At 40.3% G+C, this 17,871-nt stretch overlaps 1 protein-coding gene across 1 annotated transcript in view; it reads right to left on the bottom strand.

Moving 5' to 3' along the window:
- Nucleotides 1-13,442, bottom strand: part of SLC9A7 (solute carrier family 9 member A7) — a 174,611-nt gene extending 161,169 nt beyond the window's left edge. The window contains exon 1 of the mRNA XM_090264238.1: nt 13,075-13,442. Within this exon, the coding sequence (XP_090120364.1) occupies nt 13,075-13,405 (331 nt within the window). The 5' untranslated portion in view covers nt 13,406-13,442. The remainder of the gene's footprint in view (nt 1-13,074) is intronic.
- Between the last annotated feature and the right edge of the window lie 4,429 nt (nt 13,443-17,871).

Raw genomic sequence — 17,871 nt, 5'->3', positions numbered from 1 at the left:
GCAAAAGAAAACAACAGCAAATTGAAAAGGAAACCAACCATATGGGAAAACATATTTGCCAATGACATCACAGACAGGGGACTGATTTCCAAAATATATAAAGAGCTGATACGACTCAACATCAAGAAAACAAACAACCCAATTAAAAAATGGGCAAGGGACCTGAACAAACACTTCTCCGAAGAGGACATACAGAAGGTCCATAGACACATGAAAAAATGCTCAACATCATTAGCCATCAGGGAGATGCAAATAAAAACCACAATGAGATACCACCTTACACCAGTCAGAATGGCCATCATCAACAAATCAACAAGCAACAAGTGCTGGCGAGGATGTGGAGAAACGGGAACCCTACTGCACTGTTGGTGGGAATGCAGACTGGTGCAGCCACTATGGAGAACAGTATGGAATTACCTCAAAAGATTAAAAATGGAACTGCCTTTTGAACCAGCGACTCCACTACTAGGATTATACCCGAAGAATCTTGAAACACCAATTCAAAAGAACTTATGCACCCCTATGTTCATAGCAGCACTGTTTACAATAGCTAAGTGCTGGAAACAACCTAAGTGCCCATCTGTAGATGAGTGGATCAAAAAACTGTGGTACATTTACACAATGGAATACTATGTAGCAGAAAGAAAGAAGGAACTCCTACCATTTGCAACAACATGGATGGAACTAGAGAGAATTATGCTTAGTGAAATAAGCCAGGCAAAGAAAGAAAAATACCATATGATATCACCTAATACAGGAAACTAAAGAACAACACAAACAAAGGAACTAAATAGAACAAAGAGCAGAATAGCAGTCAATAGGGGGGAGGGGAGAGGGAGAGAAGGGGGATAAGTAAGGGAAGGGTTTAATTAAAGAGCCTGTATAAAAGACTCATGGACATAGACAACAGGGAGGGATATGATTGCGGGAGAGGGGGTGGGCTGGGTGGGGGAGAGAAATTGGGGGAAAAGGGGACAACTGTAATTGAAAAACCAAAATAAAAATAAAAATAAAATAAAATGAATTAGATTGGAGGGACTCAATTTTAAGACCCACTTGAAAGCTGCAGTAAGCAAGATTGTGTGGTATTGGCAAAGAGCTATATACAGAGATAAGTAGAACATAATAGGTAGTCCAGAAATATATCCACACAAATATCAGCAACTAAGTTTAGACAAAGTTGCAAAAGTAATCTAATGAAGGAAAGATCATCTTTTTAACAAAAAGTATTGGAAACATTAAACACCCATACATTAAGATATGAACCTCAACCTAAACCCCCTACCTTTTACAAAAACTAACTCAAAATAAATCACAGATCTAAATGTGAAATGAAAAACCATAAGACTTTTAGAAGAAAATCTTCTTGACCTGGGGTTAAGCAATAAGTTTTTAGACATGACAACCAAAAGCACCATCAATAAAAAGGAAAAGTTAATAAATTAGACTGCATTAAAATTTTAAATGTTTGCTCTGCAAAAGACACTATTAAGATAATGAAAACACAAGCTACAAAATGGGAGGGAATATTTGCAAATTACATATCTAACAAAGGAGTTGCAGCCAAAATATATTTAAAAATCTCAAAATTTAAAGAAAACAAACAATACAATTAGAAAATGGGCAAAATACTTGAACCATCACTTGAAAAGGATATGTGAATGGCAAATAAGCACATGAAAACATGTTCAACATTAGGGAAATGTAAATTAAACTGCAATGAGATACCACTACACATCTATTAGAATGACTAAACTAGTAAGTGCTGGAGAGAATATGGAGCAACTGGAACTCTTACACGTTGCTAGTTGGCAAGTACAGCCACTCCAGAAAAGCAGTTTGGCAGTTTCCTTATAAAGTTAAACTTACTCTTACCCTATAACCCAGCAATCCTACTCCTGGTTATTTACCACAGAAAAAATGAAAACGTACACTCACACAAAAACCTGTCAACTAATATTTATAGCAGCTCTATTCATAATCACAAAAACCTGGAAACAACCCAATTCTCTTTCAACTGGCAAACAAACAGTTATATGCATAAAATGGAATCTAACTTGGCAATAAAAATGAGCTAACCATTAATACATGCAACAACATGGGTGAATCTCAAAGGCGTTATGCTGAGTGAAAAAGCTAATCTCAAAGGGTTACAAACTGAAAGTTTCCATCTATACATCACATTTGCAGACACAAAACTATAGTGATGGAGAACAGACTGGTGGTTGTCAGAGTGGTGTGGTAGTGTGAGAGAGTTTTTTTAGAATGATGAAACTAGAGTACATCTGGATTGTGGAGATGGTTGCACATATCTATACAACTGTTAAAATTCATAAAACTGTGCATCAAAAGTCAATTTTATTTGTGATAATTTAAAAAATAAAATCAATAACTCTAATTAAAAAAATAAAAGTGTTGATGAAACACAAAAAGCTAACAGTCAATTGACACCACATGTTACTCTGCAAGAAAAAGTTAACATAATAGGCCTGATGTTGCTATGTCTAGGATGGTCTGCTTTCATGATTGATCCTAGCAATAACTCCTAGGAATCTGACCTATAAAATATTCCATATGCTACTAATTGATAAGCTTGTTTTGTGTACCTGGAACCAGAAGCGGATTTAACAGTGGGTGCACCAGGCGCGCGCCTGTCCCTTTCTGTTTTTATAAGGGACCCAATATTTTCTTCTGTGCCCAGGGCCTCAAATGACCTTAGCCCACCTCTGCCTGGAACACTGAATTCTGCCATACCAGCCTTGCCAGATTGGTTGTTTCTGCAAATGCGATTTATGGTGAACACCTGCTTCCCTTCTGGGAGTCTGAAATTTCAGTAATACAGTAGTGCTGATCAGTCCCCAATTAAAAAAAAAAAAAAGTCTGAGTCTTAAGCAAGCTTTCCTAGGCAGAAACATTGTGCATGTGTTGCTGCTAGAGGAAGAAGCCTGTTCTGTGAAACCCCACCCTAATCCCCAAAGAGAAAACTTCAGAAGCCCACATCTCGATGCTTCCAGACTCCACCCATTACATCTTTTTCCTGCTGCATGTCCTATCACTGCAATAAATCATAACTGTGACTACAAATGTCTCTGAATTCCATGAGTCTTTCTAACAAATCACCAAATGTGCCAGTGGTTGTCAGATGCCCAAAATAGTTACCAAATGTAAGTGGTACTTTAAATCTTAACCTAAACTATTTCCCTCAGCCCAAACTAAGTATAATGGGCAAAATGGTTTTGGATAGGTGAGATGTGCCTGGCACACCTTCCTCCAAAGAAGCCCTTCTTTTCCCTAATGTGGGACACTGAAAAATTAATACCTGCCTTTTGTCACCTAGTGGTTATGGATTGAATGATGTCTTTTAACCCTGTTGCCAAATCTGTTGCCTCCAGAATACAACAAGGATGCCAGTCTGTTAAATCAAGCATGCCGTTGTCCAGGGACAGCCAACCGACCTGGAGTCTGCACGATCCTTCCCCGTGTGGGAAGGACACCCTCCCCTCCACACCCCCACTCTTATTAGGGATTTCTGGACCCAAGGGTAGGTAGGACGACGACCATGTCCAGCTTGAAGCAGCTAGAGGAGCTCAAGACCTTCGCCCATTGTCCTTTATAAGATTATAAAGAGTCTTAAGTCTGAGAGGGAGGGATTGTTATTTTTTATTGTTAAAATAATTAATTATTGTTAAAATAATTAACTAATTATTTTTTAAAAAAAGAAGAATATATGAAAGGGTGAGGCAGGAGAGCTTGTATGTACAACCCATGGGCATGGACTTGGGGAGGGGTGTGATTGTTGGGGGAGGGGTGGTGCTGGGTGGAGGGGATCAAAGGGGAAAAAATTGGAACTATTGTAACAATATAATCAATAAAATATACTTACAAAAAAAAAAAAAATCTTAACCGTTTCCTCAAACCCTTTCTCTAGAACTGTGCTGCCTATTCTTCAGCCTCCTTTAGAATCCCAGGCAGTGCCATATCCACTGTAGTCATGAACACCTGCCTCAGGTCCTCAAAACAACCCCATATGTCACATCCAAGTTTCAAGTGGATGTCAGAGTCTGATGTAAGTAAAAGTTACAATTAGGTTCAGTAGCCAATAATAAAGACCCACTTCTCTCTCACATATATGGAGTCTAGAAGTATGCAGACCTGGCAAGGCAGCAATATGCTAACAGAGACCCCAGCTCCACCTATTGTATTGTATTGCTAGAAGTGCCCTTCATTCCCAAGGTTACCTCTTCATCCAATATGACTGCTAGAACTCTAGCCACAACATCCACATCCCAGAGGACAGATAGCATGGCAGAAAAGGGGCATGCTACCTTCTTTTTAAGGATACTTTGCACAAATTCCACACAATACTTCTTCTAATCTTTAGCCAGAACTTGGTTATATGACCACACTTAACTGCAAGAGAGGCCAGAAAATGGAGTTGTCTCATTGCACTGTCCTACTCTGAGACATTCTAAGTAAGTCTGGAGCCAGACCTGCTATCTCTAACAAGCTCCCAAGTGATACTGATACATCTATTGAAACAACTTCATAACTCAAGATGGAGGCTCTCTTCAAACTGTATTACTTAAAATAAAAAGTCTCCTAAGGCAAGTGAAATAAAGGAAAGAATAAACAAATGGGACTACACCAAACTAAAGAGCTTCTGCTCAGCAAAAGAAAACATCAGCAAGATGAAAAGGGAACCAACCATATGGAAACATATTTGCCAATGATACCTCAGACAAGGGTTTGATCTCCAAAATACATAAAGAACTTATACGACTCAACAAGAAGACAGACAATCCAATTAAAAATGGGCAAAGGACCTGAACAGACACTTCTCCAAGGAGGACATACAAGGGCCCATAGGCGTATGAAAGAATGCTCAACATCACTAGTCACCAGAGAGATGCAGATTAAAACCACAATGAGATACCAGCTCACACCAGTCAGAATCGCCATCATCAACAAATCAACAAACAACAAGTGCTGGCGAGGATGTGGAGAAAAGGGAACCCTCGTGCACTGTTTGTGGAAATGCAGACTGGTGCAGCCACTGTGAAAAACAGTATGGAATTTCCTCCGAAAACTAAAAATGGAACTGCCTTTTGATCCAGCAATTCCATTGCTAGGATTATACCAGAAGAATCTTGAAACACCAATTCAAAAGAACTTATGCACCTCTATGTTCATAGCAGCACTATTCACAATAGCTAAGTGCTGGAAACAGCCTAAGTGCCCATCTATAGATGAGTGGATCAAAAAACTATGGTACATTTACACAATAAAATACTTTGAAGCAGAAAGAAAGAAGGAATTCCTGCCATTTGCGACAACATGGATGGAACTAGAGAGAATTATGCTTAGCGAAATATGCCAGGCAACAAAAAACAAATATCAAATGATATCACCTAATACAGTAAACTAATGAACAATGCAAACAAATGAGCAAAACTGAATCAGAGGCATGTAACAAGGCACAGACTGACAGTGACAAGGGGGAAAGGGGAGGGGGGAGGGTAGAAGGTAAGAAAGAAGGGGAAGAGTCTAGTGAAGGAACTAGTATAAATGTTCCATGGACATGGACAACGGGGTGGGGATTGACTGTGGGAGAAGGCGTGGACGGGGTGAGGGGAGCAAAAGGGAAAACAGTGGGACAACTGTAATAGAAAAACAATAAATAAATTAAGAAAAATTATTTTATCAACAACGAACAACAGCAACAACAAAAAATGCAAATGCTACTATACTTCTCATTTCTGCATTATGTATGAAAAAGTAGTCATCAAATATTGCATCAGAAATTGCCAACTTCTTTCCAAACCTGTTCCTCTTCTTCCAGCTAGACTACATTTCCCTGCCTCCCTTCCAGTTAGATGTGACCTCGTGATCAAGTTCTGTCCAGCAGAAGTGAACAAAACAATGTCCAATGCTTTCAGGCTTAGCACATAAGTCTTCCCCATAGGATCCTCTCTTTTCTGTCCTCATTCATTGGCTGGAAGGGGAGGATTCCCAAACCTCTGTGGGGAAGCCACAGATGGAAGGCACCTGGTGCCTGAGTCACTACATGGAGTAGCCACCTGCCAGATCCTTGCACTGGCCCATTACATATTATACCACTGAAATGTATGAGTTTGCAGGCTGGTCTGTTACAACAGCTAGCACTACCAAAATACAAATATACACATTGATTAAAAGCCAGGTAGAAAAGTCTCCTAAAATATAGTCTCTTGCGGGTGGAACAGAGACAATTTTTCAAGACATGTGAACTTAAAAATCAAACAAAAATTGAAATTAAAAAGGAGTTACTGATTCTCAAGTCATGTAAGCCTAACATCATCACATGTAAACTAATGGCAAATAACATTACTCAGTGTCAGAAAGAGTTTAATGAGAGTAACAAACAGAATGTATACAGCCTCATCTGTATAACCTTTCAGGCAGGAAGGTTAACAGGTTACCAGCTAACAGGTTAATAGGAAGGTTAATGTCTTCCCCAATCTTCTATTTTAATGAAAATTTCAAAACATACCAGATAGTTGAAAGAAGAGTATAAAGCACACCTTTTCACCCACCACCTATATTTAACAATTGCTAGTGTTTTGCCATATTTTTCTCTATACTATACATGGCATATTTTTTGAATGAACTTTTTGAAAATAAGTTGCATATATTAGGACTCATGCACTTCACCCCTAAGTACTTCACCCTACATCTCCAAAGACTAAGTACATTCTCCTATATAACCTCAATGATCATACCTAAGAAAACTAAGAGTAATTCCCTAATATCCCTAATACCAAGTCCACATTCAAATATCCCTAATTGGTATAAACATTTTTATACCTTTTTCATGAGCCAAAAGCCGATAAAGTTTCATAAACCAGAAGTCAGTCAAGTTTTCTGTGCTACATTTGGTTATGTGTCTTTGTCTCTGTTAAGTTAGAACACTGTCTTAGTCTGCTCAGGCTGCTAGAAAAAAAAAAGTCAGGCTGGATGGCTTGAACAACAAACATTTATTTCTGCCCTGGCTGGAATGCTAAGTTGGTTGGAGCTTCATTCCATGCACCAAAAGGTTGCAGGCTGGGTCCCTGCTCACAGCACATGCCTAGGTTGTGCATTTGATCTCCGGTCAGGACGTGTATGGGAGGCAAATGATCAATGTTTCTCGCATTGATGTTTCTCTCTCTAAAATCAATGAACATATCCTTCAGTGAGGATTAAAAAAAATATTTATTTCTCACAGTACTGGATGCTGGTAAGTCCAAGATCAAGGTACCAGCAGATTTAGTGTCTGGTTAGAGCACTCTTTGGCTTGGAGATGACTGCCTTCTTGCTGTTACCCTCACATGGCAGAGAACGGGAGAGCTCTGGTTTCTTCCTCTTCTTATAATGGCACTAATCTAATCATGGAGACCCACCTTCATGACCTCATCTAACAGTAATCACGTCCCAAAGGCCCCACTTGCAAGTACCATCACATTAGGAATTAAGGCTTAAATGTATGAATTTGTAGGGGAGGCACAATTAACTCCGTAGCAAACACCTATCTGCCTTTTCGTTTCCCTTGACAAAGGCTTTTTGAAGAAACCAGAGTAACTATCTCGTAGATTGTCCCATATCTTGGATACGTTTGTTTTCACATGGTATTTTATAACTTGTTTCTATGTCTCCTATATTTTCTACAAACTGGAAGATATGCCTAAAACCTCAATTAGATTCAGAAGAACATTTGGAGGATGAATACTACATAGAAAAAGCTGTATACTTCCTATTACATCACATCAGGAGACACATAATACTAGAGAGTTCCACAGGAGAAAGGATAAATCCGATAACTCAGTTTTAAGATTGTGATTGCCATACCTTTCCACTGTAAAGGTACCTTTCCTTTGCAACAGTCAAGTAATCTGTGGGGTGATATTCAGCACCATGCAACTACCATGTTCTCCAACAACATCCCACCTACAACTCTTGAATTCACTGAAAATACTTGTCTAAATCAATTATAATTGGAAGTTGTAAAATGGTGACTTTTCTAATTACATCATTCTAAAAAGGTTAAGTTCTGCAAGTTCTAAGAATCACTTCCAAGAAATGTCATTTTTCCCAAATTTAACACACATTTTAGTTCCAATTGTAACTTTTAAATAATTAACGCTACCATACCACATAACGATAATCTATTTCTAATGTATTTTTTACTACATAAAAGTCATTTGCTTTATTTTAAAACAATGTTTCAATTGCAAAAGTAATCTCTTAGTGGTACAGGGATTTCAGGCCATTGAGAAGAGTATCAAGGGAAAAGTAACATCTTCCTCTCTCTCTCCCAACAACTGGTCCCACTGCCAAAACATAACCACTGATAAGTCTGTGTATCTTTCCAGAGAAGCACATGTGTCATATATAAATGTTTACACATCACGTTTATGTATATACATTATTTTTAAAGAATAAATGAGATAATACCACACATATGGATCTGTGCCTTGTTTTTACCATAACAGTATGTGTGGACAGCTGCTTTAAAAAGAGATCTCAAAATACCTCTTTTTATCCGCTGCATAGTATTCCTTAGCAGGAATGTGCTATAATTTAACCAGTCCCTTCTTGATGAGTATTACAACTTGTTTCTTCTGCAACAAATACTGCAGTGCAAGTAATGTGACATGCTAATGCAAGTATTTCTGAAGAATAAAGTCTAAGAATTGAGACCGCTGGATACAAGAGTAAGGTAGATACATTATACATTTTTCTAGGTATTAACAAATATCCCCCCCAAAATTGCAATTCTCCTCACCCTCCACTAGCTGTATCCTAATGCAATGTCAAATTATAGCAGGCCTCTACTGAACCAGCCTCAAGTATTAACACCGGCCAAAGAATCCCTAAGTCTAGAGTAAGGATAAAAACTAATATTTACCAGGTGTTTAAGTACCAGAAACTGCACTTGACCTTTAGAGTATCTCATTCATACAATAATCCTGTGAGTAAGTGATACTGTCTCCATTTTTGAAAAGAGGAAACTAAGGCTCAGAGAGCTTACCCAATATTATATACAGCTTTAACCGGGCCAGTGTTTGAACCCAGGCAACCTGATATCAAAGTGAGACCCTATGGAATAGCCCCAAACTAGGGCCAAAGTAATGAGTTCTTTAAAAAACGAGGGATTTTGATCAACCAGGAAGAGGGTGGTCCCGAAATGTTTACTCACTGGCTCAAATGTTAATTTCATGCCACTGCAAAAAGTCGTATTTTCCCCTTTCAGATTTTGCCTGTGAACCCACTCTCAGGCTGTGCTTATTAATCCAGCTCCAACAAAGCAACAATGAGCCCACAGGCCACAGAACCTGGAGGGGCTTGGAAAAGTTGATGTGCAGGAAGCAGGGGGAGGACGAAAAGCAGGTGGTAGACTAGCATGGCCAAGTTGGTATTTTGGACCCATATAGTTGTCACAAAAACATTAGGGGGGAAGTGGAACTACTGTATGCATGAGAGAGAACCACAATTAACTGACAGTCTGTTTATACCAGCTTCCCCTGCCTCAAACAATTGCTATTTGTGCTACACAGACATACTTGTGCCCAATAACTTTAGGATGGCACTTAATCACTACAGAGCCAGGCTGCTGGGAGCTCCCTGCCCTGACAAAACAGGTTAGACTGGTGGCCTTGCCTGTTGCCATGCAGCTCCCATCGCAGGGTCTGAGGTGCTGCTTTCAACTTCCCTGTATTCTGGTCTGTGGTCACCTTCGCTTGTAGCTGTCTGGAGCAGCTGTCCTGGAGGAGTGCTTATAACTCTTGGTCAAAGGGGGAGTTCCTTTCCATTTAAATGGTAAGCATTCATGGTGTATCTGTCTCTTATCGTCCTTAGGTCCTTTGCACCAAAGTAAGTGCTAGTTATTGGATCTATTTGTGCACCCCACTCCTAATGTAACATCAGCTATTCATTGGGAATAATGGGATAAAAAGAAGAAGAGGGAGGGGAAAGAAAATATCTTCCCCTTTCCCCATATTGTTTCAATTCCAGAAGCTCCATAGGTACAGACAACAATCAAAAGATCACAGAAAATGGACAACATAATGTGATTTAAATAAGAAGTGGACACCAAATTGGATGATCTGAGGAGCATCTTAAAACACCATCACAAATGCCACAGAATGAAGGCATGAACATACTTCCATAGTCCAAAAATCAAATAGCACAAAAGTGTATAGAGTGATGTCTCCTTCCCAGCCCTGTGTCACGGTGGCTTCCTCCCACCCCCAAGGAAACCAATGTGACAGTCTATTTCATGTTCTTCCAGAGATATTTTATGACTATACTGGCAAATATATATATTATCACAATTTACTTTAATATATTTATATATAAAAGCCTTCCCTCGCATCTTAAAGCACCACTTAAGTATTTTAAAAGTGGCAGAAATTAAATTTTTAAAAATTCCACAGTAAAGAGTTTTAAAATTCACAGTTGAATTCTTTCACTCAAAAATTTGCTCACATTTAAAAGTAAAATTATTTGCCTCCAGAAATGAAGTAGAGCACCCAGCATGCAGCAGATACTTACTTAAGTGTTTCCCTGTGTCGTTTGTCCTTTATTACTCAGAGGCAACAGGACAATTACTCACTTCCTCTACTGATTTCGACAAATGCAATCTGATTTCTTTTTTTTTTAAATAGTGTTAACTTTACCATTTCTTTTTTTAGTATATTTTATTGATTATGTTGTTACAGTTATCCCAATTTTCCTCCTTTGACCCCCCTCTACCCAGTATCCCCTTCCCTCCAGCAATCCCCCCACTCCCTTAGTTCATGTCCATGGGTCATGCATATAAGTTCTTTGCAATCTGATTTCTTATTATTAAAAAAGAGAAGTCCTCAAAAGCTGTACTTCATTCATTTAAGTGCTCAAAGATTTTCATACTGCATTTTTTTAATCAGAATTTCAATAGACTTCAGTATAAAGTGAATAATTAGCTAATCAAATGACATTAGAATTCAGATTGGGGAGGGGGTTCTTGAAACAGAAGAGAATACCCCTGAAAGAATTGTTTTCTCACAATTATAAGCAACCCATATCAAAATATTAATATCTGGCATAACCTAGGACATTAGATATTGACAAACAAAATATCTTAACACATTTCAAAGTAACACTAAAACCCAAAGACATGGTACAAAAACTACACGGAATGCTATGAGATGATGTTGCCATTTCTGAACAATAACCAATTAAACCAGATTTCAGTAACACAAAATGAAACACTGTATCACAGTCCAATGACTAAAAGCTTGAGATGAGTCTAAAAAGTACATATCAGCAAAGGAAAATTCCACTGCTGCTTTTAAGCCTTAAGATAAAGGTGACTGAGCTCCTAAGAACAAGGAGTACTCCTCAGAAAATGTATTTTTAAATCCCCCATTTAGTTTCCTTGCACTTGAGCATGTATTTATGAGCCTATCAAAACTACCTTCTAAAATATTTTACTTTGTACTTTAATGAATTGGATATAAGGGCTATAAAATAAAATTTTTTTCAAGATATTTATATAATATAAAGGCAATCTTCATTTGCATTTTGTCTCAGAGTCAATTGCCAGAAATGACACTGTGCTTTAACTCCCCACTCTGCTCAGGAAACCATCAAACATTTGTCACCAACTGACACAAACCACAGAGTTCAAGAATGACCAGGTATCAAGGCCAAAGTTTGTGTTCATACCTGTAATTTGCAATAACCATACTCAGTTTTGGACTTGGTCCTGTTTCAATTCAAGATCTGTCGAAGCCACTATCTCCCGAAAAACCAAGAGCTCCCGACAGCACTTCATACCCTTTGTGGTCATGAGCCTGGGCTGTCAACGACCAATCAAGAACCATGAGAAGCAAGACGTAGGGCCAAGGATAATTTTCACATTAAAGATTAAGGTGTCTTCTTTCCATTCTCTATCAGGGAACCGTGAATGGAAATTGAATGGAGAAATCCCTCCAGTATAAGTGATAAAGTAAAATGCTGCCTCTTGGGACGGGTCATGAAGTGGGCTCATCTACTTCACATGAGTGTGCCAATGTGGTCCCTAACTCTACTGAATTACATTCAAAAGATAATACTTGGATCCAGTTTGGAGTGATGGGGTGGGGCTCAGGGGGCATAGTTGGGGGAAAAGGATGATTCAGCTAAATGACACATGTAATGACAGAAGATTTGTACTGACCACTGTGCATGTCACACACCATGTGCCATTAAATCCAGAAAAGGATAGTGGCGACAGCCCACCCTTTACAACAAAAGAAGGCTGACTCCAGAATTAAAACCACTACATTTCCTCTTCATACCTTCACAAATATATCTTCAAAGTCGTGTCCATGTTACAGTCTGAGGAATATAAAAACTCCTCTCTGCACGGAGCAGGCAAGTGACTGGGTATAACTTCCCACCCGGACACAGGGTGAAAGGCGTGCCCATCTCTGGGACTAGATCCAAAATGGCTGGGTACCACTCTGGGTCCTGAACCACACTCGCCTTTCACAGTGCTTCATGCTCTGACTTTATTAACCAGAGACCAAGGAACACATCTCAGAAGTGGACACCCAGACAGGCTGACCATGGATATGGCATCTGCCAGGCCACCCCAGCCCATACCCAAGCTGAGAAGCCCTCAGCCCTCGCCCCCACCCTCACTGTGGCCTGCCTCCTGGGATGGCGCAGTCCCCTGCGAAGTCAACCACCTCCCGCCAGGGCACACACACTCTGTTGAGCTGAACTGGGGCAGGGATCCAGGGGCCCGGTGAGTCAGAACCCGGTGGACAGAGCCAGGCCACTTCTGTACCTTTCATTTTCCTGGTTCCCCATTAAGAAACGTGTGCATGGTGTGGAATTCTTTTTTAACAGTAATAGAAAATCAGAAAATGCAGACAGTTGACCTTGGAAACCAATACCATCGCAGCGGGAAAAGAAAAAGGAACGAAACACGTTGCGAGTGAAAGGGGAGCACGGTAAAGCGCGGGGGCGAACGCAGTGACCCGGCTGCCCGAAGGGTGTTGGGGTAGTGGGCGAGGGCGGGGTGCTCACCATAGATCATGGCCAGTCCAGTCTCGTGCAGGAAGCGCACCCGGCGGTGCTTGAAGAGCCAGATGGTGAGGATGGTGAGCGTGAGCAGCAGGATGAAAGTGAGCAGGCTCACGCTGTCTTGCCTGTGGCTCTCCTCCGCCTCCTTCTCAGTGGCGAGCTCCTCCATTGCGCTGCTGTCCTCAGCCGCCGCCCCAGAGGAGGAGGCCGCGGCCACGACATGCAGCCCCCGACCCAGCAACAGCGGCAGCAGCGACAGCACCAGTAGCCGCGGTGGCAGCGCTTGGTCTGCCCGCCCCAGGCCAAAGCGCGCCGCGTCACCACCGGGTTCCATGGCCCCAGAGCCGCTTGCGCCTCCTGAGTGCGGACCAGTAGCCCGCGCTGTCGGTGAGTTGACTTGCAGCAACAGACCTGCCGGAGTGGCGGTGGCAGCCGCAGCTCCTCCTCCAGCTGGCGGCCGGTCGGGGGAGGGGCGCGCGCAGTGCGCAGGATCCCCAAGCACCGCCCCCTGCCCGCGCACCTGTTCGGCCCCACGCCGTGCCCTGCCCACCGTCAGACAGGCCACCGAAACAGGTTTGACTGTCACCCTCCGACTCACAGACCCGGCCGCCAGCCCCTGACCTCTCTGAGCTCCTCCCCCGGTCCTGGCGTACCTGGCCAGGCCATCTGAGGTCGTGGGGTCGTGTTCCCGAGACCTCGCCGCCACGTTTCCTAAACCGGACGGCAGAGGTCGCCCGCCTGGCAGGAACATGAGCTTGGATTTGCACCCTGAGTGGCCTTCAGTCTTGTCTCTGGTGCCACTACGAAGTGTTTCATCTCAGACACAGTGTAGCCGCCCTCGGCTCCGTAAAGTGGGGGCCCTGGAGGAAGCGAGGAGCAGAGAAAACACATTACCCCCCACAGCTCTCTTTCCACATCTCTCACAGTGCCTGCCAGCTCTCGGGGCTTCCCAGAATCTGCCACGCTTCATTCAAACCTCTGCTCTATTCTCTCCCAAAGTGAGGACCCACAAGGGGTCGCAATGAGGGGAGAGCGTTAAAATATATTCTTCACCACTTGAGAAATAGACTCACTTCTTATTCTGGAAAGAGGACTGAAGGAACTGAACACTTGCCATTCCAGGGAGATGAGTGGTGGCGTGGGGTGGGAGTGCAGGATTACTTTTACGTTGGCATTGTCGTAGCCCCGGAAATCTTTGGATGATTCTTAGGACCAGGCCCAGCTCTGGAAAAAAAAACTGCAAACTGGACTCTGGAGCATAAAACCTCTTGGAACAAATTCTCAAGAACTAGAATTTTCGGTCTACCTTGTTCTTCTGGTCAAAAAAGAAAAGAGAGACCAAATTATAATCACTGAATTCCCAGTGCCTAGCATTGTACTCTTAAGGTGTTTACTGAACCACTCTGAAATCTGTACCAACTGCCTGGATTTCTCTCCCAGAGGCGTTTGCAATTTTAAAAGGATTCATTGAAGAAAGTAATGCTTAACTAAAGGAAGTAATAATAGGGTGGAGATGGCATTAAGTAGGAAAGATATTTGGAGCACTGCAGCTTTTCCTGGTTCCCCTCTAGGTGAACACTCCGCCAAGCCAGTTTGGGCCCTTCTTTAAGCAAAAGGATCTCATCTAGATTTTAGCTAGTGTTTCCTATTCATCCAGATAGTGACTCAGCCCCTGAAAAATCTATATACTAGTCATTCCTCGGTACTCCTTGAGCATGGTATTGGTTTATAGCCTTTTGGGGACCAAGGGAAGTGATGGGTCCCATGGGAGAACAGGGCCCTGAGCTGAAGTGCTCACAGCCTTCCCCAGGTTGGAATATTGTAAATAAAGACCTGTTTTCCTCAACACTAATTGTTAAATCTTACACCAAGGCACCACATGAGTGAACCTCCTTTTGGTCAGTAACAATAACTGAACTAAGAAATAGATCACCCAGATCCTAGACTAGTCTAGTCACTGGGTAAGATACCTGTGGTACAGATCTAAATAACACTGCAAAAGTTTTGAAAACTGAATTGACTTTGGAGCCACGATTCACAAAAAGCAGGTCAGAGCTTGTGATCTGGACCCAACCATGTTGACTACAAGCTAAAACAAATATATGAAGATTCTCCCTTAAGATTAAAACAAGATATAAGACCTGACAGTATAATAGTAAACATGTCCAGGATACAACTCAAAAATTTTCAGCACACGAAGAAACATAAAAATCTCAACTATTGATTGCCTATTGAAAAGACAACCAATAGACACCAATGCTGAGATGATACGGGACACAAAGATTTGAATTATCTAAAGAATAGTTTAAAACAGGTATTATAAAAATGTTTCAATAAGTAAGAACAAACAATATTGGAATGAATGGAAAGATAAAAAGTCTCAGCAAAGGAGTAAGAAAAAAGAACCAAATTGAAATGTTATAGCTGAAAAATATAATTGAAATTTTAAAGGTGACTAGATGGGCTCAAAATGAACATGAAAGAGTCAGAAAATTTGAAGATAGATGAATAGAAATTATCCAACCTAAACAACAAAGAGGAAAAATTGAAAAATAAATGAACATAGCCACAAGGACCTGTAGGATAATAACAAAAGGTCTAACATTCATGCCCTTAGAATCCCAGGACAAGATAAAGAGTGTGATGCAAAAAGAAAAAAAAAAGTAACTATATAAAAACTGAAAATATTCCAAATTTAACAAACAACATAAACCTGTAGATTCAAGAACCTCAGCAAACTCTGAACAGGATAAACTATGAATTAATGCCCAGACATATTTATTTAAACTATTGAAAAGAAAGGCAATGAAAATATATTTAAAGCAGAAAGAGAAAAATGACACATTAATTTTAAGGTAATAATCCAAATGACTATGAATTTCTCATTAAAAACCAAGGAGGTCATAAAGAAGTGCACAATATTTTTAAAGTGCTAAAAGAATTGTCAACCCAAAATAATATATCCAGCAAAAATAGCTTTCACAAATGACAGTGAAATAAAGATATTCTCCAAATAATTAAGAATGAGAGAATCCATTCCTAGCAGACCTGCTATAAAAGAATGGCTGAGAGAAGTTCCTCTTTTTGCCAGTTCTTTAAAATATGCTCTCTGAAAACAAAATTATAACATGGTCTAATGGGATTTTCAAAGTATGCAGATATAATACATAAACAACCACACATAAAAGGAGAAAAAGGGTTCTAGAAGTTACTATGCTTTCTATATTATACTTGAATTGGTATATTGATTCTAGATAAATAGTAAAAACTTGAGTATGTATATTATAGTCCATAGAATATACAAAGAGATAAATTGAATAGAATACTAAAAATGCTCACAGAAACTCAAAAAGAGGTGGAAAAAGACAAATAGAGGAACAAAAACAGAGGGAACAAAGAGAAAACACATAATAAAATGGTAGGCCTAAATCCAAACATATCAATAACTACATTAAATGTAAATGGTCTAAATAAATCAATTAAAAGAGAGGTTGTCATAATGCATGAAAAACAGGATTCCAAAATGAATGTCTATAAGAAACTCATTTCAAATATTCTGACATAGGTAGGTTTAAAGTAAAATTATGGAAACATATATACCATGTAAATATTAATAATAGAGAGCTGGAGTGGCTTTATTAACATCAAACAAGTTGGACTTCCCAGGAAAGAAAATCAGAAAGACTGAAGAGGGATGTTGCATCATAATAACTGATTTATCCACCAAGAAGACATTATAATCTGTATTAGTTTTCTACTGCTGCATAACAAATCACCACAAACTGAGTGACTTAAAACAATGTACAATACATTCATTATCTCACAGTTTCTGTAGTTCAGAAGTCAGGGCACAGCTTAACTGGGTTCTCTGCTTCAAGGTGTCTGCAATTCAAGTGTCTGCTAAGGCTGCAGTCTCATCATAAGCTTGACTGAGGGAAGATCCACTTCCAAACTCATTCATGTTTTTGGCATAATTTATTTCCTTGTAGCAGTATGACTGAGGGCCTTGAATTGTTCCTGGCTGTTCATTGGCAGCCACCCTCAGGCATGAGAGGTCACCTGCTGTTCCTAGGGGCTAGCAGAAGTTCCTTGCCACATGGATTTTCTCAACATGGCTGCTTACTTCATCAAGCCTACAAAAACAATCTCTCACTCCAATCTACTAAGATGGAGACTTATATAAAGTGAAATAATTATGGGAGTAACGTTTCATCTTTACCATATAACATAACTTAATCAAGAGAGAAACATCCCAACACCTTTGCCATATTCTACTGGTTAAAACAAGTCCCAAGTCCTGCTCCCACTCAATGGGAGGGGGTTACACAAAGGCATGAAAATCAAGAGGTCATTTCATTGGGACTCTCCTTCTTAGGGACAGCTCATCACATAATCCTAGATATGTATGCATTTAATACCAGAACTTTAAAATACCTGAAGCAAACGCTGACAGAACTAAAAGGAAAATTAAAAGATGTCCACAATTAAAGTTGAAAATTTCAATACTCCTCTCTCAGTAATAGAATTAGCAGACTGAAAACCAACAAGGGTATAGATCTGAGCAATACTATCAACCAACTAGACCTAATTGATATTTTAGAACACTCCACCCAACAACAGCAGAATATACATTTTCTTTAAGTGCACATGGAACAGAGTCTGAAATCACTTTCACTGGGCTGGAGTCAAGATGTCAGCAGGACTGGTTTCTTTTGGAGGCTCTAAAGAAAAGTCCACTTCCTTGCCTTTTCCAGCTTATGAAGCGGTATTATTTGCATCATGGCCCCTCTTTCCATCTTC

This window comes from Furipterus horrens, unplaced genomic scaffold, assembly GCF_987537825.1.
Source record: "Furipterus horrens unplaced genomic scaffold, mFurHor1.1.pri manual_scaffold_17, whole genome shotgun sequence".
In the NCBI taxonomy this organism is placed as follows: Eukaryota; Metazoa; Chordata; class Mammalia; order Chiroptera; family Furipteridae; genus Furipterus; species Furipterus horrens.
The sequence above is the reverse complement of the archived record's forward strand: the minus strand, read 5'-3'. Positions and strand labels throughout refer to the sequence as shown.